Here is a 20943-nt window from a genome sequence, read left to right as displayed (position 1 = left end):
ATAGCCCACTGCAGCTTCGAACTCCTGGGCTCACACCATTCTCCTGCCTCAGCCTCCCAAGCAGCTGGGACTACAGCCACCCACTACCATGCCCAGCTAAGTTAAAAAAAAATTGTAGAGATGGGGTCTTGCTGTGTTACCCAGGATGGTCTTGAACTTCTGGCCTCAAGAGATCCTCCTGCCTCAGCCTCCCAAAGTGTTGGGATTACAGGTGTGAGCCACCATGTCCAGCTCGGCAGCTTTATAATCCTAATAAAGCATTTGTGGGATTTGGGTCCATTTTTAAATGTCCTCAAGAAGCATATGTATGTGTAACTCAAACTCAGAACTTGAGTTCTGAAACCCAAGTTCATGATTCCTTCCTTCACTGTGATGTGGGCACTTCTCCAAAGTGAGGTATTAGTGGAATGGAACTTGGATTTTTAAAAGGTGTAGTGGAATGCTTATATAATATTATAACTAAGTAAAACCTTGAAAAAATGTTCATGAGAATGTGGTAGAAGTTTCTTTCTTTTTTTTTGTTTCTTATGACTTTCTAGGAGTTTGCCTTAATGAGTTGAAAGCATGAGCGATGATTACCAAGTTGTGCGTAAACCTTTCTCCACCTGAAATTGCAGAGTGTTTTTCTCCCTGATCATTTCTTTCCTGTCGTAGCGTTCATCTTTGATGCTGTAGTTGGGCGCAGGGCAGGTTTTGAGTTTCCTGATGTTTCATGTGTGGATTGGTCCTTCAATTTGAAGAATAAGATAATGATCATAGACAAGGATTTGGCTTACAGCTGAGAGTGCTGAGTTGGAGTCTTGGAAGAGAGACGTGCTGCAGAATAAAGTTTATAGTTTTAAAATTTCTAGTTAGAAGTTTAAATGGTCACACTGAGCAAAGCCAATTAGCTTCCATTGCAGTGAATTCTAAGGAATTGCAAGGCAACTTCTATTTACCAGAATTTAACTGAATTAATCAGCGGTTAAGGTAACTCCATGGTCTAGGAACTGTAAATTGGTTATACTTAGTTTTTATTTTATAGCAATATTTATTGTAATAGGTTTATGGTACATTTGAATATTAGAGCTTTGAGAGTTAAATGTCGACTGATATAGTTTTTCTTATAAAATTAGCAAGATTCTTGAGAACGTTTCTTTTCTACTTTTTAAGCTAAAGTGGTCTGTATACGTTTATGGCTTTATAGATACCTCTTCCGTGGAGAGCAATTCATTTAGATAGTCTGTGGCTCATAAAAGATTGCTTGAGTCTTGTGCAGACACATATAAAGGAAAGCTATAGGACCTCTGGGAACTTGAGGCTCGCAAGATGTAAATGTCAGAGCCGTCCCTAGAGCTCCTTTGCTATGACTTTGACAGTTTAAATTTCAGCATTGTGCAGTGACTTCATAGGGTGCTTGCATATTTTAAAAATTTTCACTTAAATGTTAACTTGGATTATACGCATGTTAGAAACAACCCTGTGGAAAATAGAGCTTTCTTCCCGTAGTGGATATAGACGCCTGTGTTAGGCACAGGACCATTTATCGCTGGATTATAATAATTGTTCTTCTTTTGTGATGGGATAGGAAATGCGTATTTATGGGGTACAGTTGTATATTTTGTCCTAATCTTGAAACTTATGTGAGTCATTTTCATATTATCTCCATCATGCCTGCAATTTAAATTACTGATTTATCTGTTTGCAAAAGCTTTGGAGAATCAGAGAATCTACTGGAAAGACTCCATGTGAGATTGGGCTCTGAACACCTGGGGGCTTGAGGCTGTTTCTAGTTTTTTTTTTTTTCTGAGACAGTGTCTCGCTCTGTCGCCCAGGCTAGAGTGCAGTGGCACGATTTTGGCTCAGCCTCCCGAGTAGCTGGGATCACAGACAGCTGCCACCACACCTGGCTCATTTTTCTATTTCTAGTGGAGATGGGGGTTTCACCATATTGGCCAGGCTGATCTTGAACTCCTGACCTTGTGATCCACCTGCCTTGGCCTCCCAAAGTGCTGGGATTGCAGGTGTGAGCCACCGCACCTGGCCGCTGTTTCTAATTTTTTTCCATGAACTTGGGCAAGAGTTAGTGAAGAAGAAGCACCTGTTAGCATAGTTAGGAGGAACAAAACAGGGTGAATGAAAGGTCTTTGTAAAGCATAAAATGAGTCCAGATTTTAGTTCATTTGGCTTGTGTATCTTTGTTTTCGTCTCAGTGACCCTAGCCATGCAAGAGGGCCACTTTTAAAAAGGGTATAGCATTCGAAAAATGATGACTACATCTATAATGAAGGAAGAGAACACAAGAACACAGTTTTATGCTCAGCCTCCCAACGTGCTGAGCATACAATATTTTTGTGTTTGTATTTCCATGTGAGTATGTATAAAATAAGGAAGGTGACATTTTATTTAAGAAAAAAATCTAGTGATAAAAGTGGACAAACAGATGAGTTATTCTTTATTATAAGCGGGGTGAGGCTGGGACGTTGCCATATAAGGTAAAGCTGGACTCGGCCTTGTTTGCCTGAGTTCCGTGCATGTTGGTTTTGCTCTTGGTCTGATGATCATCCTTGTGCTTGGGCGGATGTTGACTGAGAGGCACTTTAGTGATGAAGCAGCAGGTCTGGCCACTGCTTGGCTTGTATCTTGGCCTCCATTCTACTGGCTGTTCTGCGAAAGCTCATTGGAAGTTTCAATCTAGATGTCATGGGTATGAATAATCAATAACCAGCAGATTAAAAAGATATATGTAATAATTTAGTATGTTTATAATAAAAGAAGAGCTAATATTAATTGGTTGGTGTGTACCTGGGTTGGTTATATTTTATTTGCATATGTCTGTCCTTTAGTCCTTAGAACACCCCTTATAAGCAAAATATCATTAGCAACCTGGTACCCTTTGATTGGCTAGAAAAGAGTCTAAGAGAAATTGAGTAAATTATTCAAAGTCATACATCCAGTGATGGTGGATCCCCCGTTGGGGCCCAGATCTGCCCCACACCCTTATGGCCAACTTCCCTTTTGTAGTAATTCCACTGCTTTAGGTTTGAGCCAGAAGGGTTGCATCAAGCCTTTGAAGAACCTAAACAATGCACAAACTACTTGGGTCTTGGACCTTTAATGGGGGCTGAGTGAAGTCCTGGGTGGATCCCGGGCTGCCCACGTGGAGGGCTGGCTATGATGGGTGGTTCATCTGGGGCTAGGGTCTTGCTGTCATTTATGCTGACTTTGCACATCCATCTCTTGGTGCCCTGGGAAGGCTCAGGTCCCTCAGGGATGCGGGTGTAGCCCAGTGGGGCCTTTGAAGATCTGTAGCTTGGGAGACATGCCAAAGAGATATGCTTTCCTCAGGTCTTGGGTTCTAAGCACTTGTAGAATGTTGCCCTCCACAGTCTGGTACTTCTTTTTCAAAAGATGCCTTGGCCAGGTGCAGTGGCTCACGCCTGTAATCCCAGCACTTGGGAGGCCGAGGTGGGCGGATCACGAGGTCAGGAGATCGAGACCATCTTGACTAACACGGTGAAACCCCGTCTCTACTAAAAATACAAAAAATTAGCCGGGCATGGTGGCGGGTGCCTGTAGTCCCAGCTACTTGGGAGGCTGAGGCAGGAGAATGGCGTGAACCTGGGAGGCGGAGCTTGCAGTGAGCCGAGATTGCGCCACTGCACTCCAGCCTGGGTGAAAGAGCGAGACTCTGTCTCAAAAAAAAAAAAAAAAAAAAAGATGCCTCAAATACATTCTTTCCTTGTTCACAGGGCTGTCACCCCTATTTTGAGTCCTATCACTTTTCTACTTGGATAACTGAAACAGCCTCAGTTTCCCTGCTTTTAGACTCTTTTCTTTCCATTCAAACCCTTATACTGTTGCCAGATTCATTTTATACAGAGATGTCCCATTTGTTAAGCGTCTATGTTGACTTCCTGGGCTGTCCATAGTTTATTCCTACCACTCAGTATTATTTCCCAGTGCTGTGCGCTTGGAGTGTGCCCTAGCGTGACCATTTGCAGTGCAGTCGTCCCTTGAGATCTGTTGGGGGATTGGCTCCAGGACCCCCAAGGATACCAAAATTTGCAGATGCTCAAGTCTCGAACAGAAAATAGTATAGTTCACACATAACCTATGTACATCTTCCTGCAGACCTTAAATCATCTCTGGATTACTTAATAGTACCTACTACAATGTAGATGCTATGTAAATAGTCGCTACATTGGAGTTTTTAGGGAATAATAACAAGAAAAAAAAGTGTACATGTTCAGTAAAGATGCATTTTATTTCATATATTTTTGATGCTCAGTTGAAATGAACCCAGGGATGGGGAACCCATGGATATGGAGGGGGCTACTTATTCTCCCCATTTCTCTATTTCTCCATTTCACCTTCAGTCCACCCCTCTTGTTATTTTGTGCCCATTTCTCTGTCTGCAAATTCCTTCTTCTTCTGAAACTGTATAAACTGTTCATGTAATTCGGGGCCTGGTATGATTTTCCCACCTGGAAAGCCTTTCTCTGATTTCCCTAGCCTCATTGGTCTCTCTCTTCTTGGAACCTCCTGAATTGTACACTTTATAATTTCTTTGTGGTTTGTGAAAAGTTTCTAAATAGGCTGTAAGACTTCGGATTCTTTCGTCTCCTTGGTGCCCAAGCATGTGGTATGTGTCAAGTTGCTACTTAGAGACACATTTTCAGTCTCAGTTTTAGTATTTACTTAAGCATGGTGATGAAAGTTAAGAAAAACATTGAAATCAAACCTACATGGAGAAAACTGCTGTGATTTTAAGTTGATTGGATACTTTGCTGCTGTGTTGAAGTGTTTTTTTTTGTTTTGTTTTGTTTTTCTTTCTCCTTTGTCTTGCCAGCAATCAAAGAGAAGTACACAGACTGGACAGAATTTCTCATACGTGACTTGACCGGTTCGAGGACAGCACCCGCCAACCTCCTGGAAGGTGTATGTATTGTTGTTATACATCTAATGTATCTCTGAAGCACCCCAGTTACGTGAGCTCAGACCTGACAGCACCTTTGCATATATCCTTCAGCAGATGCATGCTTTCTGCAGACACTGCCATCCAAATAGCCTCCCTTCCTCTTTTGTCCTGAATTACTTAGGTGACTGATTTGAATGGCATTGATGAAACTTCCCCTGTGATGCAATCAGCAAATGGAAAATTTGCTCTATGTGAATCCAATTTTTAAATCACAATATGCTAGGATGTCTTCCTACTGTCCTATATCTTTAAGCCTCTTTCCTATGTGAGTGAATATAAATCAAATCGTGCAGAATCACTGTTTTGAACAGGTGACAAGATCATGTATGTGCTGATATAGTCTCTTGGAGTACATTGATAAGTCGTTCCATTAAATGTTCTATTTCGACACATAACCCCAAGATTTGAACATACACATGTTAACCAATAATTGAATTAACTTCTCTTGTAAAAACAAGAGGAGAAATGGCAGATCGTATTTCAATGTAGCCAAGGAAATTTTAATGTATTGAAGAAAACATAGTTTAATCTGAAATCTTGATGGTTTATTTGAAAATAATTTTATGTTGAAACATTTTAGTATGTATATGTAGTATTTGTATTTATATAATGGAATAGGAAGAGAAAGGCACTGTGTCATAAGTAATTATTGAATTACCTAGTCTGTTTTTCTTAAGAATGCCCCTAAAAAGGGGAAAACTTAATGAATAACAAGTAATAAGGTGTGGATTTTGACAGTATCATATTCTCTTAACCTTAAACTTTCCCTCTTTTCATAAATGATATTGACACTTTAGAACGTCATTGTCTAATATAGTTAACGGGTTTTGTTTTGTGAAGATTTTGCCTGATGTATTTGTTATATATCTTTAGAGATACTATTTTAATTGTTCATTAACAAATCAAAATGATGATAGTTCATCCTTTCAAAAGGACAAATTGTCTCACTATGTTAATTTTCTAAAACATATTTGCCTACAAAGCTGGCTGAACAAACACCCTTTTCATATGCATCATATGCTAAGAAGGTTTCTTAGAAGGGGCAGTAATTATACATTCTGTAAACCAATTACCAGGTTAAGTGTAGAAATAATTTTACATAGTAGTCTAATTTAGCTGATCATTACTGTGTGTTAGACATGTCATTGACACACACTCATGCCTTCGTCACATAATCAAAGTATGAGAGCATTTTGGTCATTAGAGTAGCGGCCAGTAGAGTAAGATGAATGTCTGGGAAACCGTCATGGTGTAAATTGAATGCTCTGTATTAGAATTATCTGTCTATTGGAAAAGTAGACCGTTTGCTACCACGTTTTCTAGGTCCAGGCAAATTTGGGTAGAACTCTTCTTAAAAGCATACTGATTGTTAACAAAAGCAATTTTATCTGGGAAGGGTGATTTGTTTGGTGAGAACTTAGCACAAACTGTTATTTTCTATTGACTTGTGATTTTTTTGTTGTTGGATACGGAATGGGGTACATGGATGTGTGGGAGGGAGGAAAGGGGTGGGGCATGGGCTGGGCAAGGATGGGGTGGAGGGAACGCCAGACTGTTCGCCAGTACCTTGGATGATGGTGTGAAAAAATATTATCTTCTGCTGTCATCTGTTTCCATGAGAACCTTAAAATAAAGTTTAAAATAAGGAGTTTTGCTTCTGTTTAAACAGCCTCTGCGAGGGAAAGGCCCTATAGACCTCATTACAGTTGGTTCCTTAATAGAACTTCAGGATTCCCAGAACCCTTTTCAGTACTGGATAGTTAGTGTGATTGAAAATGTTGGAGGAAGATTACGCCTTCGCTATGTGGGATTGGAGGACACTGAATCCTATGACCAGTGGTTGTTTTACTTGGATTACAGACTTCGACCAGTTGGTTGGTGTCAAGAGAATAAATACAGAATGGACCCACCTTCAGGTAAGGGCCAAAGCTTTTGCTGCTGTAAAGTATTTTAGAAAAAGATGTGACATTTTCCTGGATGTGTTTCTAGAAAATGTATGAACTTTCTGGTATCTTTTATATCTGAGTATGTGAATATTAAGCACTTTAACTTCACAATGCTTTCCATAGAGACTAAAACCTAAGACCTCAGTCAATAGTGTTCTCAAAGGAGAAAGCAACGTTAGAGGCCTTAGGGAAATTGATCTAGTTTCTTGGGAATCACTGGTTCAGAAAGGAAAGACACAGTAGATTGAGACTTGAGGATATTCTCCACGTTTTTCTTTAGGAATTTTGATAGTCTTGTAAGTAGGTTCCGAAATCTCTGGCCATCTGTGTACCCATCTCTCTGTCTGTCCATTCACCAATCCATCCACCTACTCATCCACCCATCTATCCATTTATCTATTCATCCATTCATCCATCCATTCATCCACCTATCCATCCAGCATTCATCTATTTATCTGACCATCCATTCATCCATCCATCTAAATATCCAAACCACAATCCAGTCTGACCAAGAAGCAGCATTGAGTAGATAGACCATCATGTTTTCTCCTGGCATGTAAGATTTTAGTTAGCTTCAAATGCACTGTCAAATGGCTTTGCAGAGGCTTAATTGGAAAGAATCCTGCCTTATGCTCTCTGTCATACCTACCTAGTTAAAAATCAGAGTATTTACAAAATAACCATTCTTGAATGTTTACTATGTGCCAGGTGATTTTACATCTGGTACATTGTTTGTTTTGATTCTAAAAAAATGCTGCATGTTTGTTGTGAATTTCATTTCACAGTAGAGAAAATTGAGACTGGAGCTCAGCTAGTTGTCCAAGGTCCCCTGTTTTAGGGGACAGGCAGTGCAATTCAGATTCCCAGGTGCTGGGCCCCTCCCACCCCTCTTACCGGCCTCCTCTTACCGGCCTTTGAATGGGAAACCTCAGAACAGAAATACTGGATTCTTGTAGAATTAGAGATGCCAAGGAGGAAGTACGTATTTTTTCAGAAATTGGTAATCTTCATTCCGGTGAGTTTTGTAGCTGTATTTGGAATAAGGACATGGCTCTTTGCTTTATTAAAATCACCAGAGAATTTCCTCCCATATTAATTGCCGATGTTAGTGTTGAGTACATGAAGGAGAGGAGTTATATTTATCTTTTCTGTCACTCAGAGGCTCTAATTGAAAACACTTCCTGGTCCTGTGTCCCGTGCGTTTGCATTTGCATTAAGTTTGACAGGCTTAGAGACGTGTAACGTGGTATTTTATTAGTATTATTGCTGTCAAAATGTTGAGAAGCAGCCAACACCTCCATCTCTATCCTGAGTAATTTTTGACTCTGATGACAAACAAAGAGCCTGTCGTGTTGTGAAGAAGGATGTAAGCCCGGGTTTGCCCTGGGATTCATAACCCAGCAGGAAAAATTTACTTTGTGCATAAAGTTGTGTGTATACATCTCTGCTTAGTATCTGATTGCTTTATAAATTTTAGGAGCAATATCTACTTGCCAGTGTACAAATTTACAGCAAAGCAAAGGATGACTAGTGGCTTCTTATGTTCTCTGTGATGTTTCTTTCCTGGGAAGTTATGGGACTCACGCTCACGAGCAGGAATGGAACATGCCTCCGTGGAAGCTTAGGAAATACTCGCTTATGAGCTGTCTCCCTCTTTAGATAATTTGGGGTCTTTATAATATATGAATAAATTGTGTTTACTTGTCTTAGCATTTTCTGGAAATGAGTTGTTCACTTAACTGAAGACTTCTTGGGGGCCCCTGAAGATTCTGGAACAGGCAGGGCATGATGGCTCACGCCTGAGCTCAGGAGTTTGAGACCAGCTGGGGCAATATGGTGAAACCCTGTCTCTGAAAAAAATAGAAAAAACTGGCTAGGCATGGTGGCATGCACCTGTAGTCCCAGCTACTTAGGGGGCTGAGGTGGGAGGATCACTTGATCACAGGAGAGGAGGCTGCAGTGAGCCAAGATCGCTCTGCTGCACTCCAGCCTGGGTGACAGAGTGAGACTCTGTGAAAAGAAAGAAAGAAAAAAAAAAAAAGATTCTGGAAAAGACATTCATCATCAAGAACTTACTTCCCCGATATTTAAATCATCAACAGGAAAGGTTATGTACAGGAAGAAGAAGCTAAAAAGTGACAAGACACTCCAAAAGTGTGATTTTGAGTTCCTCAGATCCAGTAGTTTCAAGATGGAAACTGGATTCTGCTACATCATTCAGCAGAACAGCATCCCTGGGAAGAGAGGCTGTACTACCCCTGTTGTACACATGGGGACAGATTCTAGTACTTTGTATTTGTATAAATTGATTTCAAGTCCCACGGTGACTTGTGTGACTTACGTGGGAGCACCACTTCCTTAACTGGAATCTAGGCGAGAATAAAACTTCATACCTGCATAGAAAATACTAGGCCGATTTTCTCGTTTTCCCAAACACTATGAAGGCACTGGAAAGTGTTCTGCTTCCATGACCGATGGGGAGAAGTCCAGTGGGAGGGGGGTGTGCAGGGGAGAAGAGCATACTCCCCACGAGCTCTTCCCTGCTGCCGGGACCATCTGCTGTGCACTCCCGCTAACACCACCACCATTGTTAAAAATAATCGTCCTTTAGTTTTACTTACTATTTATTTATTTATTTATTTTTGAGGCAGGGTCTCACTCTGTCTCCCAGGCTGGAGTGCAGTGGCATGATCTCGGCTCATTGCAGCCTCAATCTCCCAGGTTCAAGTGATCTTCCCATCGCAGCCTCCCAAGTGGCTGGAACTACAGGCATGCGCCACCATCCCTGGCTAATTTTTTAATTTCTTATTTTGTAGAGATGGGATCTCACTATGTTGCTCAGGCTGGGCTTGAACTCCTGAGCTCAGGTGACCTGCCCACCTCAGCCTTCCAAAGTGCTGGGCTTACAGGCATGAACCACTCCACGCGGCCCTCGTTTTACTCTTTAAAGGGCACAGTATTTCTCAACTGTTCAGCAAAATAGAAGAGAAATGGGTCATAGAAAGTAGCTAGGAAGTTAGCCTTCAAAAACCTGGGAAAAGGAACTAGATTTTATACTCTCCACCTCTGAGAAACACAGGGCCATTGAGCCTTTCTCTTTTTGCCCTGAATCAGAGGAAATAGCATTCTGGTGCTTGGGGAAGGAGGAGGGGAAAGAAACCACCTTACCCTGTACCATGGGGATAAGGATATCTTGCTGGGCTGCTGAGTGGTGTAATGTATATCAAGAGATTGGCCTTTTCTAGACATTTAATCTGTGATCAGAGTCTTAAGGTTGTACTTTGGTTTTCCAAGGAATGTAAGTACGTCATTGAGGTTAGGGTCGTTTAAGAAGCCCACCTGCTCTCCTATTTCTGGATGTTTAGAAAATAAGATAGACTTTTAGATATTCTTGCAGATGCTAAGGAGATGAAACTTTTTGAGTTTCTTTTTCTTTCTCTATTTCTAGAATTCCCTTGTTTTTTTCCTTCAAAATTATTTTATCACCCCCTCCCCCCATTTTTTTAGTGCTTGTTTTAGATCTTGGAGTCAGGAAGTTTCTGAATCCAACTTAAATACTTTCTGCCTGAACTATTACTTAGTCCAAAAGTGAGTTGGACTACATTAATCTGTTCAAGCTGCCGTAACAAAATGCCACAGGCTTTATGGCTTAAACAACACACATTTACTTCTCAGAGATCTGGAGGCTGGAAGTGTGAGATCAGGGTGCCAGTGTAGTTGAGGTCCCGGGAGGGCTCGCTTCCTGGTTTGCAGACAGCCGCCTTCTGACTGTGTCCTCACATAGTAGATCAAGAGAGAACTCTGGTGTCTCTTATAAGGACACAGATCTCATTTGAGGACCCCACCCTCATAACTCCATCTAACTCTAATCATCTCCCAAAGGCATCCCTTTGGGGTTAGGGCTTCAAGTAAGAATTCTGGGGAGAAACATTTAGTCCATAACACTTTCTCTGACGTTTACTATCTTTTAACAACATAGATTCATCTTTCTTCACTGGGTAGGACCTGGAGGAGCAGAAGGACATAGAAGTTTTTTGGAGGGAGGTGGATAAAAGAAGGGTTGTTTCTCTAGGTCTTTGTTTATTGATGATTATGTTATGCATTACTGCTTCCTGTGGCACTTATTAGGAAATGCCCCATCAAACCCTTGCACAAAAGGAGATTGCCTCGTTTTTCTTGTAGGCTTCTAGTTTCAGAGGAATCGGGGTGTGTTTTAATTGCTCACGACCTTCCCAGAAACAGAAACTGGCATGATTTACTTTATTCAGTTACCTGCAACACGATCATTTTAAGAAAATGGTCGATGTTCTTTGAATGGTACTATTTATTGTCCATTAACTTGCTAGTATAACCAGCATGCCTCCATCTCACGGAATGCACATGGGGACTGTTGTTCTCTGCCGGTTGTGTCAGGCTGTCAAAACTGCAGTTGATTTTCACCTTTTCATGAAAGAAGTCTGCCTTGCTGTGGGCTGGGTTCATTCCAGGATTTAACACCATTGGAAAGAAAACAGAGAATCTTCAGGTTGTAGGACAGAGGCAGGACCCACCTGGTACCTGGGCTTCTTGTTACCTTTGTCTCTGGTGTGGAGGAGGAGAGATGGTATCCAGTGGACAGAGGAGTTCATTTTTCAGGGATGACTTGGTTGGTCCGCCTTCCTGGGCCAGCTGCAGGCAACCCCACTGGGGCCAGAGCATCCTCTCCGTGAGTTCTCATAGCTTGGATCTAACCCTGGTCATGTTGGATTTCCATTCCTCCTGGCCTTAAGTTTTTTTTTTCTTGTTTGTTTGGTTGTTTTTTTTTTTTTTTTTTTTTGGAGACGAAGTGCAGTGCAGTGGCACAGTCTCAGCTCACTGCAACCTCCGCCTCCAGGGTTCAAGCGATTCTCCTGCCTCAGCCTCCCGAGTAGCTGGTATTACAGACGCCTGCCACCACACCCAGCTAATTTTTGTTTTTGTTTTGTTTTGTTTTTTTAAATTTTATTAGAAGTGAGGTTTCACCATGTTGGCCTGGCTGGTCTTGAACTCCTGACCTCAAGTGATCCACCCACCTCAGCCTCCCAATGAAGGTGTTTTTTGACCATTCTTGTACTTTCTCCTCTGTCTCAGGGCATCCCTCCCCCATTCAGAGACCACCATCAAGGGTCAAGGGTATAACTAGTCCTGATTCCCAAGCAAGGGGCCAAAGGTGTCAGCCAGGTAAATCATGCTTTTCCTTTTTGCACCTGTTGGGTCTTCAGATTCTTTCTTTGGTGAAGGCTTTGGAAATCCCCAATTGTTTTCTGTGAGCTGGTCCTTTTCCTACCATGCCCAGGTTGAACTCTCCATCTGCCTGCCCAGCTTGCTGGAAAGGGGCATGTGTTTATGGTCCCTGTCCCATCAGGAGCTCCAGCCTGTTGGCAATTTCTCTCCTGATCCTGCATTGGCGTCCTCAGGGCTTTGCTCCCCGGGGTCCCCTGAGTGGCCTTCTGTCTCTCTGTGGTTTGGATGCAGTGCCCACGAGCTTGCCTAAGTGCACAGGTATCCCTCTCGCTCTCATGGAGCAGCTTGCAGGGGGCTCTGTGAACTGGTCCCTGTGCCTACTTTTGGTGACCCTGTGATAAGCAGTGTCTTCCTGAGTGCCCCCTTCTCACTGTGGACATCAGAGGCCCCATTCTTTCAGTCTCCACAGAAGTCTGTGTTGGGCCCCATTGAGTGATCCCAATTACGTTAGCTACTACTAAGAAGAATTTAGAAAGGCCAAACTAGAAGAAAAAAGTTCAGCAGACAGGAAACACTAGAAAGGATTATAGACAATGCACACACACAGAGGATGTGTGGTTGTGAATTACCCTTTGTGTGTCTTTGTGTAAGTAACAATGACTTCGGGCAGTGCACCGATGGCTTGGCTAGTTCTGGCAGGATCTGATACTTACTGTAATTATGACTGAATAAACTGCGGAAACAGGGGCTTAAAGCTCAAGGTGAGTTCAAAAGCTATGAGGATCAAAATAGATGGCTTCATGCTAAAAAGCAGACATGCAAGAAATTAAAAATGTAGTCCCAAAGGTTTAATGTTGCTTTTTAACTGTGCTTAATTTCATATTCATATCCTAAGCATCTGTCTGAAGTAGCCTGGGTTGATATATTGAAGGCATAAACATATCTACTTCCAGTGAGGGCTTCTGCAAATCCTATTTTGATAAGGTCTTAAATCTGTTGAGATCAGGCCATAAAATTCTCCTGCAGTTTCAGCAATAGGTAAAAACAGTGCTCAACGTTTTTTTTTTCCTTTTAATTTTGCATTCAGACTGTGTAACCTCCATCTGTAAATCTTGCCCCCCCTCCCACCGCCTGGGGAAAAATATGGGCAACATGTGGTGTGTTAAGCAACATTTCAAGTGTAAATATTAAACTTGGTTGGTAAATTTTAATTTACTTTTTAATAATTTTCTGACTTACAGGGACTATTTTTAGCAGATGAGAGCTTAGAGATTTAGTGAAAATATGTTGTCATAACTGCAAATGCCAGACTAGAGTCGTTTGTAGTTTAGAAATGTATCAGATAATAAGTTCCTCATCAGTGGGCATTGCTTTCCTAGGTGATATGTGGAATTTTGGCCCATGGATGACTGAAGGTTTTTGCTAATGTGATTAATACCGTTAAATTACTTACAGAATGCCAACTAAATGCATACAAATGTTCCCTGAAGAAGAACTCTATTAAGTTTATTCTTCATTTCTGACAGCAGAATCCCAAGTTGCTATTTAATTTCAGAAAGTCCTTTCAGCAGGTGGCTGCTCATGGCGGGTATGGGGTGTGAACACTCATGGTCACTGACCGTGCTGAGGTATCAGGAAAGCCTGGGAATTAGCATGCAGGAAAGAGCCACCCGGCAGAACGTGTTAGTCCTTCAACTCTTCTGTGATTTGCTGTTGATACAGAAATCTATCCTTTGAAGATGGCCTCTGAATGGAAATGTACTCTGGAAAAATCCCTTATTGATGCTGCCAAATTTCCTCTTCCAATGGAAGTGTTTAAGGTAAGATGTTGATTCTTAGTAATGTATCTACCCTTTTTGAGAATAAAACCGTCTACAAAGTTTTCCAGCCGGGTGCAGTGGCTCTTGCCTGTAATCCCAGCACTTTGAGAGGCCGAGGTGGGCGGATCATGACATCAGGAGATCGAGACCATCCTGGCTAACATGGTGAAACCCTCTTTCTACTAAAAATGCAAAAATTAGCCAGGCGTGTGGTATGTGCCTGCAATCCCAGCTACTTGGGAGTGTGAGGTAGGAGAATTGCTTGAACTGAGGAGGCAGAGGTTACAGTGAGCTGAGATCGCACCGTTGCACTCCAGCCTGGCAACAGAGTGAGACTTAATCTCCAATAAAAAAAAAAAAGTTTTCCATACGAAATCCTTTTCCACTTGAAAAAGGCACCTTCTTAACCAGTTTCCATTTTAAGTGCTTAAGGTTTTATCTGTTTCATGTTGCTTTTTTAAAAAATAATCTTCATAATGACCCATATTACAAGATGCTGATTAAAATTGTTTAGGTTTACTGACTTTCTTTGTAGCATATTGTTATGGAAATATTTTCACCCCCTCACTTCCTACTACAGAAACAAAAGGAAATATAGCAAGTCTAATTTTGACGTTTAGTAAAAATGACAGAAAATGACTCATCTCGTGGTGGTTCAGTTTTCTTGACGTCCCGAGGTTCTGCTAAGTACCAGGCCTTCCACCAGGTGCTCCCGTGAAAATGAAGGGCTTGTGAAATGCATCTCCACCAAAACGGCTACCAAGTTCTTTACACTTCAAAAATTATGCTTCACACTTACGTGAAATAGAATATTAGGTTCTGGACAAAGATGGTCCATTCAGGTTCATCCAAGGAAATCATAAAACAAGCCCGTGGAGTGTGGGCGGCGACCCAACACCATTGGCGTCCTTGGACAGTTCTCAATGTGGTTGTGACGGGCAGACATCCAGTTGCTTCCCAGCCCTGGGGTGGCACGTGTCTGCAGAGTCGTACAAGTTTCATGTAGAAGATGTACTTAATGTGGTACAGCAGAGTTTAAGGATTTAGTAGGGGATGTGGGCTTGCTGGATTTTACTGACGCCTAAGTCCTCACTCAGCCTTTTAAGCAGTTGTGGCAAATCATGGACCCTTTCATTCAGTACTTCTCCTGTTTGTAAAATTGGACTATTAAGATCTCCTCCTTAACTTAGCCATGTGATTATGTTCTGACGTTTAACTGAATGATGATTTTTACAGTGTTTGGGGGCTCCTGTACTGGAGGAACAGTGTAAATATAATACACTGTTAGCATGATATTGACCGACAGTGAAGCCGACAGTTGTGGTGGGCATTGTTGTTATTTTTTGCCTCACTGACCAAATCTTTCTCTCTCCTCCTCTTTGTCTTCCTCTTCCTCTCCTTCCCTCTTCTCTCCCTTTTCTTCTTCCTTCCTTTAATACTGTCCTGCCCTTACAAAAACGATCAAGAGAAACAGCGTTTAATGTTGGACCTCTCAGCTCTGCCACCCCCACCAGAGCCAGCCTGTCCTCGTCGCCCCTGCCCCTTTCTCTTCACCGTGGCCTCAGTCATCTTTGAATGTGAATCAAATCCAATCACATCCTTCACCCTTGAAAAAATAAATTTTATTTTGAAGTACCCTATACACACATGTGAGGAGTTGAAGGAGTGAGCCAATGGGAAATTACAGATGCCCACCCTCTGGTCTAAGCCTCGGAGCTGCCAGGCCAGTGAAGCCCCCGCCGCAGCCCCAGGTCTGCCTCCCTGCGGGACCAGGGCACCCGGGGCCTCACAGCTTTGTGGGTCCTGCCTGTGCCTCTCTTTGTGGCGTTCCAGCCTGTGTATGCTTCCCTAAGTGGGATGCTGAGTCCTGTTGACAGGACGGGAAGTGGGCACCGTCCTCATTGTTCAGAGAGGGCCCGTTCCCTACTCTGAAGAGGGAAGAAAGCTGGATGTGGTCTGGGCACCAAACTGGCTTTGCTTTTCCTCAGAGTGGATGAGGATTCAGTAGGTGAAGTCGTGAGCTAATTTTTTTTTTTTTTGGAGAAATGGTGTCACTCTGTAACCCAGGCTGGAGTGCAGTGGGGTGATCATAGCTCGCTGTAGTGTCAAACTCCCAGGCTCAATCCATCCTCCTGTCTCAGCCTCCCAAGTAGCTAGAACCACACGCATGCACCAGCACACCTAGCTAATGTATTAGTTTGTTCTCACGCTGTTAGGGAAGACATACCTGAGACTGGGTGATTTATAAAGGAAAGAGGTTTAATTGACTCACAGTTCAGCAAAGCTGGGGAGGCCTCAGGAAACTTAAAATCATGGTAAAAGGGGAAGCAAAGATGTCCTTTTTCACATGGCAGCAGGAAGGAGAATAAGAGCTGGATGAAGGGGGAAGGCCCTTATCATCAGATCTCATGAGAGCTTACTCACTATCAGGAGAATAGCATGGGGGAAACCGTCTGCATGATTCAATTACGTCCCCACAACATGTGGGGATTATGGGAGCTATAATTCAAAATGAGATTTGGGTGGGGACACAGCCAAACCATATCAGCTAATTTTTAGATTTTTTGTTTTTGTACAGATGGGGTCTCACTGTGTTGCCCAGGCTGGTCTCAAATCTGGGCTCAAGTGATCCTCCTGCCTTGGCTTCCTAAAGTGCAGGGATAACAGGTGTGAGCGACTGCACCTGGTCTGTGAGCTAATCTTAAGAAGACGAGGGGTTACCACACTTGCTTCTACTGAAGTTGCAGCATGAACTCTCAGTACTGGAGGTCACATCCCTTAGAAATGTGGGCAGGGGCTGCATAGTATTCCATGGTGTATATGTGCCACATTTTCTTAATCCAGTCTATCACTGATGAACATTTGGGTTGGTTCCAAGTCTTTGCTATTGTGAATAGTGCTGCAGTAAACATCCGTGTGCATGTGTCTTCATAGCAGCATGATTTATAATCCTTTGGGTATATATCCAGTAATGGGATTGCTGGGTCAAATGGTATTTCTAGTTCTAGATCCTTGAGGAATCGCCACACTGTCTTTCACAATGGTTGAACTAGTTTACAGTCCCACAAACAGTGTAAAAGTGTTCCTATCTCTCCACATCCTCTCCAGCACATTGGGACATGGATGAAGCTGGAAACCATCATTCTGAGCAGAGTATTGCAAGGACAGAAAACCAAACACCGCATGTTCTCACTCATAGGTGGGAATTGAACAATGAGAACACTTGGACACAGGGTTGGGAACATCACACACTGGGGTCTGTCGTGGGGTGTGGGGAGGGATAGCATTAGGAGATACACCTAATGTAATTGGTGAGTTAATGGGTGCAGTACACCAACATGGCACATGTATACATATGTAACAAACCTGCACGTTGTGCACATGTACCCTAGAACTTAAAGTATAATTAAAAAAAAATACATTAAAAAATGTGGGCGGGGGTTGGTTGGTTCTTGTTTTCTGATTTTACAACTTAGCTCTCAGGAGCAGGCTGAAGTTCACTGTTTCTTTGCAGTGGAATGAATGTTCTCATCTTGTCTAGGCAGCTGGACCAGGAGTAGGACTCAACTCAGAAATCTTTTTAGTGTAGTCAAAATAAGCTAATATTGTTAACAATCTTGGTCTGGCTGACTTTGGCATTGTGTCCGTAAGTTGCAAAGATGATAAAATGCTGTCTACATTTCCTTCTCACTAAAAGTGGCTAAAAATGTCTGTCTTATCCGTATACTTTATTGATAGTTTGTGTGGGTGTAGAATTTTAGGTGAGCTATCATTTGTCTCAAGAATCAGAGGTTTTGGCTGGGGTGTTGGTGGCTCACGCCTGTAATCGCAGCACTTTGGGAGGCCGAGACGGGCAGATCATTTGAGGTCAGGAGTTCTAGACCAGCCTGGCCAACATGATAAAACCCTGTCTCTACTAAAAATACAAAAAAATTAGCTGGGCATGGTGGCATCCATCTGTAATCCCAGCTACTCAGGAGGCTGAGGCAGGAGAATTCCTTGAACCCGGGAGGCAGAGGTTGCAGTGAGCTGAGATTGCACCACTGCACTCCAGTCTGGGCGACAAAGCGAGACTCTGTCTCAAAAAAATGAAAGAGGGTGGGGGGGATTAGAATGTGGTGGTCAGCCCCTGGAGTGTGGCTTGTGGGCTGCTTCTTGTCCTGTAGTATTTCCTCTTTGGCTGGTTTTCCAGGGAGAGCTTTTCAGTCTCCCAGTGTCCCACCTGGGGCTCCAGGTCTGACTGCCAGCGTTCCAGGAGCCACGTGGAGAGAGGAGGGCTGGGTGCTGGCCTGCAGTGTTGGTTCCTGCCCCAGCCTGTTCAGAGAAGGCTGAGACAGGGATCAGGGAGGCTGTGGGGGGCGTCTAACTGCCTCTGCTTCCCAGTCACCTCCCCATGCTTATATCTTAAGCTCCTATCGACCCCCCGGTTTCGGACATATCTGGTGGGACTCGTTTCTGAGCCTTTCAAGGCTTCTGCAGGAGTCACTGTATTGGTGCTCAGCTTTTCTGCTGAAGGCCTGTGATTTGACTTTGCTGAATGTGTTAAATTACTCACTTCTTCTTCATCAGCTTTTTTGCTTCCTTACCTTTGTGTGCTGAGTGGGTTTGTGTCTTTTTAAAAAAAAGTCTCTGGACTGTAGTTTTGGTTAGAGTTTAGGAGGAGGTGAAATGAATGTGGGTTTTCAGCCTGCTGTTTTAACCTGGCACTGCTGTTGAAAAGAATCTTGTTGTTTGGACTCTAGGGTACGATCAAGCTGCCACATCCTTCCTGGACATGCTGAGCCTGGGGAGATTTTTCACTCGCTCCCCTGTGCAGTGTCTCCTTCCGTGCCCCTCCTTGCTGTACCAGGAGGTGCACTTGTTATGTTTCTGTAACGCCCTTTGTACCTTGATATGGTTTGGCTCTGTGTCCCCACCCAAATCTCATCTTGTAGCTCCCAGAATTCCCACATGTTGTGGGAGGGACCCGGTGGGAGATAACTGAATCATGGGGGTGGGTCTTTCCCTTGCTGTTCTCGTGATAGTGAATAAGTCTCACGAGATCTGATGGTTTTAAAAATGGGAGTTTCCCTGCAGAAGCTCTCTTCTCTTGTCTGCTGCCATGTGAGATGTGCCTTTCATTTTCCACCATGATTGTGAGACCTCCCCAGCCATGTGGAGCTATAAGTCTAATAAGCCTCTTTCTTTCGTAAATTGCCCAGTCTCGGGTACATCTTTATCAGTGAAAATGGACTAATGCATACCTATTTTGTTCTGTTAAAGTCCTACTCATCTTTCATTTTCAAATATAGATTCCCCAAAGGAATCCTTCCCTGGACCCCTGGCCCTGGCCCAGATGAACTTGAGCCTCTGTTGGTGTCCTTCAGCAGCTTGTTCTGTCACAGTTATGCTTAATCATTTGTGCAGCTCCTTGTATAATACCGGCCTCTTTTTGCCTAACTTTGAAGCTCCAGGAAGGCAAGGACTGTGTCTTTCCTGTCCATTCTTAGAAACATACTTTCTTGACCATAGTAGCACTCATTAAATACCTGTCCAATAAATGCGTGAATTCATGGACATATGTCTTCAACTCCTTGAATTTAATTTTTTTTTTTTTTGGAGGCAATCTTGCCCTGTCACCCAGGCTGGAGTGCAGTGGCATGATCTCAGCTTGGCCCCCTGCAACCTCTGCCTCCTGGGTTCAAGAGATTCTCCTGCCTCAGCCTCCCAAGTAGCTGGGATTACAGGCATGCACCACCAGGCCCAGCTAATGTTTTTTGTATTTTTAGTAGAGATGGGGTTTCACCATGTTCGCCAGGCTGGTCTTGAACTCCTGAAGTCAAGCAATCCACCCACCTCGGCCTCCCAAAGTGCTGGATTTATAGGCGTGAGCCACCATGCCTGGCCTGAATTTAAAATTTTTGAGTTCATATATAGATTAAATGGACATGCACACTTATTTAGAGGTGTGAATACTAAGACTCAAAAGGTATACACATTAATCATTCTAATATATTTGTAATTAAAAATTAACTAATTCATTAAACATTTATTGTCTTTGCACAAAGCTATTATGTGCTGTTGACCTGATTCCAGAGTTTAATAGTTTGTTCGTGTTTTCCAAAATACAATTACCTTACCTTCTTCCCTCACTTTAATTTCTTCCCATGAGAATTCAGACTATTATTTTGGTAGGGTATGTGAGCATTATCATCTTATTCAGTATTTTGTGCATAATTAAGGAGTGCTTTAAGAGCAGATACTGAATATTACTTTTGGGCCTCTCATGAGGCAGGGTGTGGGGTTAGGCACTTTATAAATAGACATTAGTTGCATTGAATATTATGTGTTCTTAAAGCTGGTGAGATACTTTCATTAATGTTTTCTCTTATTTCAGTTCAATGGAAGAGACACAGGAGGTTTCTAAACTATATTTTGTAATGAGTGAGAATCTACACGTTTAATTTGGAGGGTGTGAGAACACCATTTTCTTAGTTTGCAAAGGCTACTGTCACAGATTCCCATGGACTGGATAACTTAAAATGACAGAAATTTGTTCTCTCATGCTTCTGGAGACTAGTGTGTGAAATCAGGGTGTTGGCAGGACCACACTCCCCGAAGGCTCTGGGTGGAAGCAGAGGGCGCCCCTGGCTTCTGGGGTCGCCTGTGTCCTGGGCTTTGCTTGGTCTGTGGCCACCTCCCTCGGTTCCCTGCCTCCAGGTTCACATTGGCCTTCTCCACATCTGTTCAAATTTCTCTCTGCTTACAAGACAACCGTCATTTGACTGGCCCTGTGTGAATCCCATCCAACTTTGTCTTAACTCGATTGCAGTTACAAAGACCCTATTTTCAAATAAGATTGCATGATAGCTTCTGGGTGGGTATGAATTTGCAGGGAGACACTCTTCAACCCAATCTGATCGCATTTCATGTATGTACAGAAATCTTAGAAATAACACAGTGGCACTCTCTACTGACTTCCTCTGCTTACACGAAGGTAATGTTCAGAGAAATGGTATGGATGCATGGGATGAGG

The 20943-nt window shown here is 42.9% G+C and overlaps 1 protein-coding gene across 3 annotated transcripts in view; it reads left to right on the top strand.

Moving 5' to 3' along the window:
• Nucleotides 1–20943, top strand: part of SFMBT2 (Scm like with four mbt domains 2) — a 256051-nt gene that overhangs the window by 123597 nt on the left and 111511 nt on the right. For 2 of the 3 annotated variants that reach the window (XM_034929914.2, XM_008953126.4), the window contains exons 5-7: nucleotides 4832–4920; nucleotides 6630–6876; nucleotides 13831–13928. In XM_034929914.2, coding sequence (XP_034785805.2) covers nucleotides 4832–4920; nucleotides 6630–6876; nucleotides 13831–13928 — 434 coding nt within the window. The remainder of the gene's footprint in view (nucleotides 1–4831; nucleotides 4921–6629; nucleotides 6877–13830; nucleotides 13929–20943) is intronic. The other variant, XM_055092391.2, reaches the window with a different exon arrangement.

Source organism: Pan paniscus, chromosome 8 (genome assembly GCF_029289425.2).
Source record: "Pan paniscus chromosome 8, NHGRI_mPanPan1-v2.0_pri, whole genome shotgun sequence".
NCBI classification, from domain to species: domain Eukaryota; kingdom Metazoa; phylum Chordata; class Mammalia; order Primates; family Hominidae; genus Pan; species Pan paniscus.
This window is presented reverse-complemented; position numbering and strand designations above follow the sequence as displayed.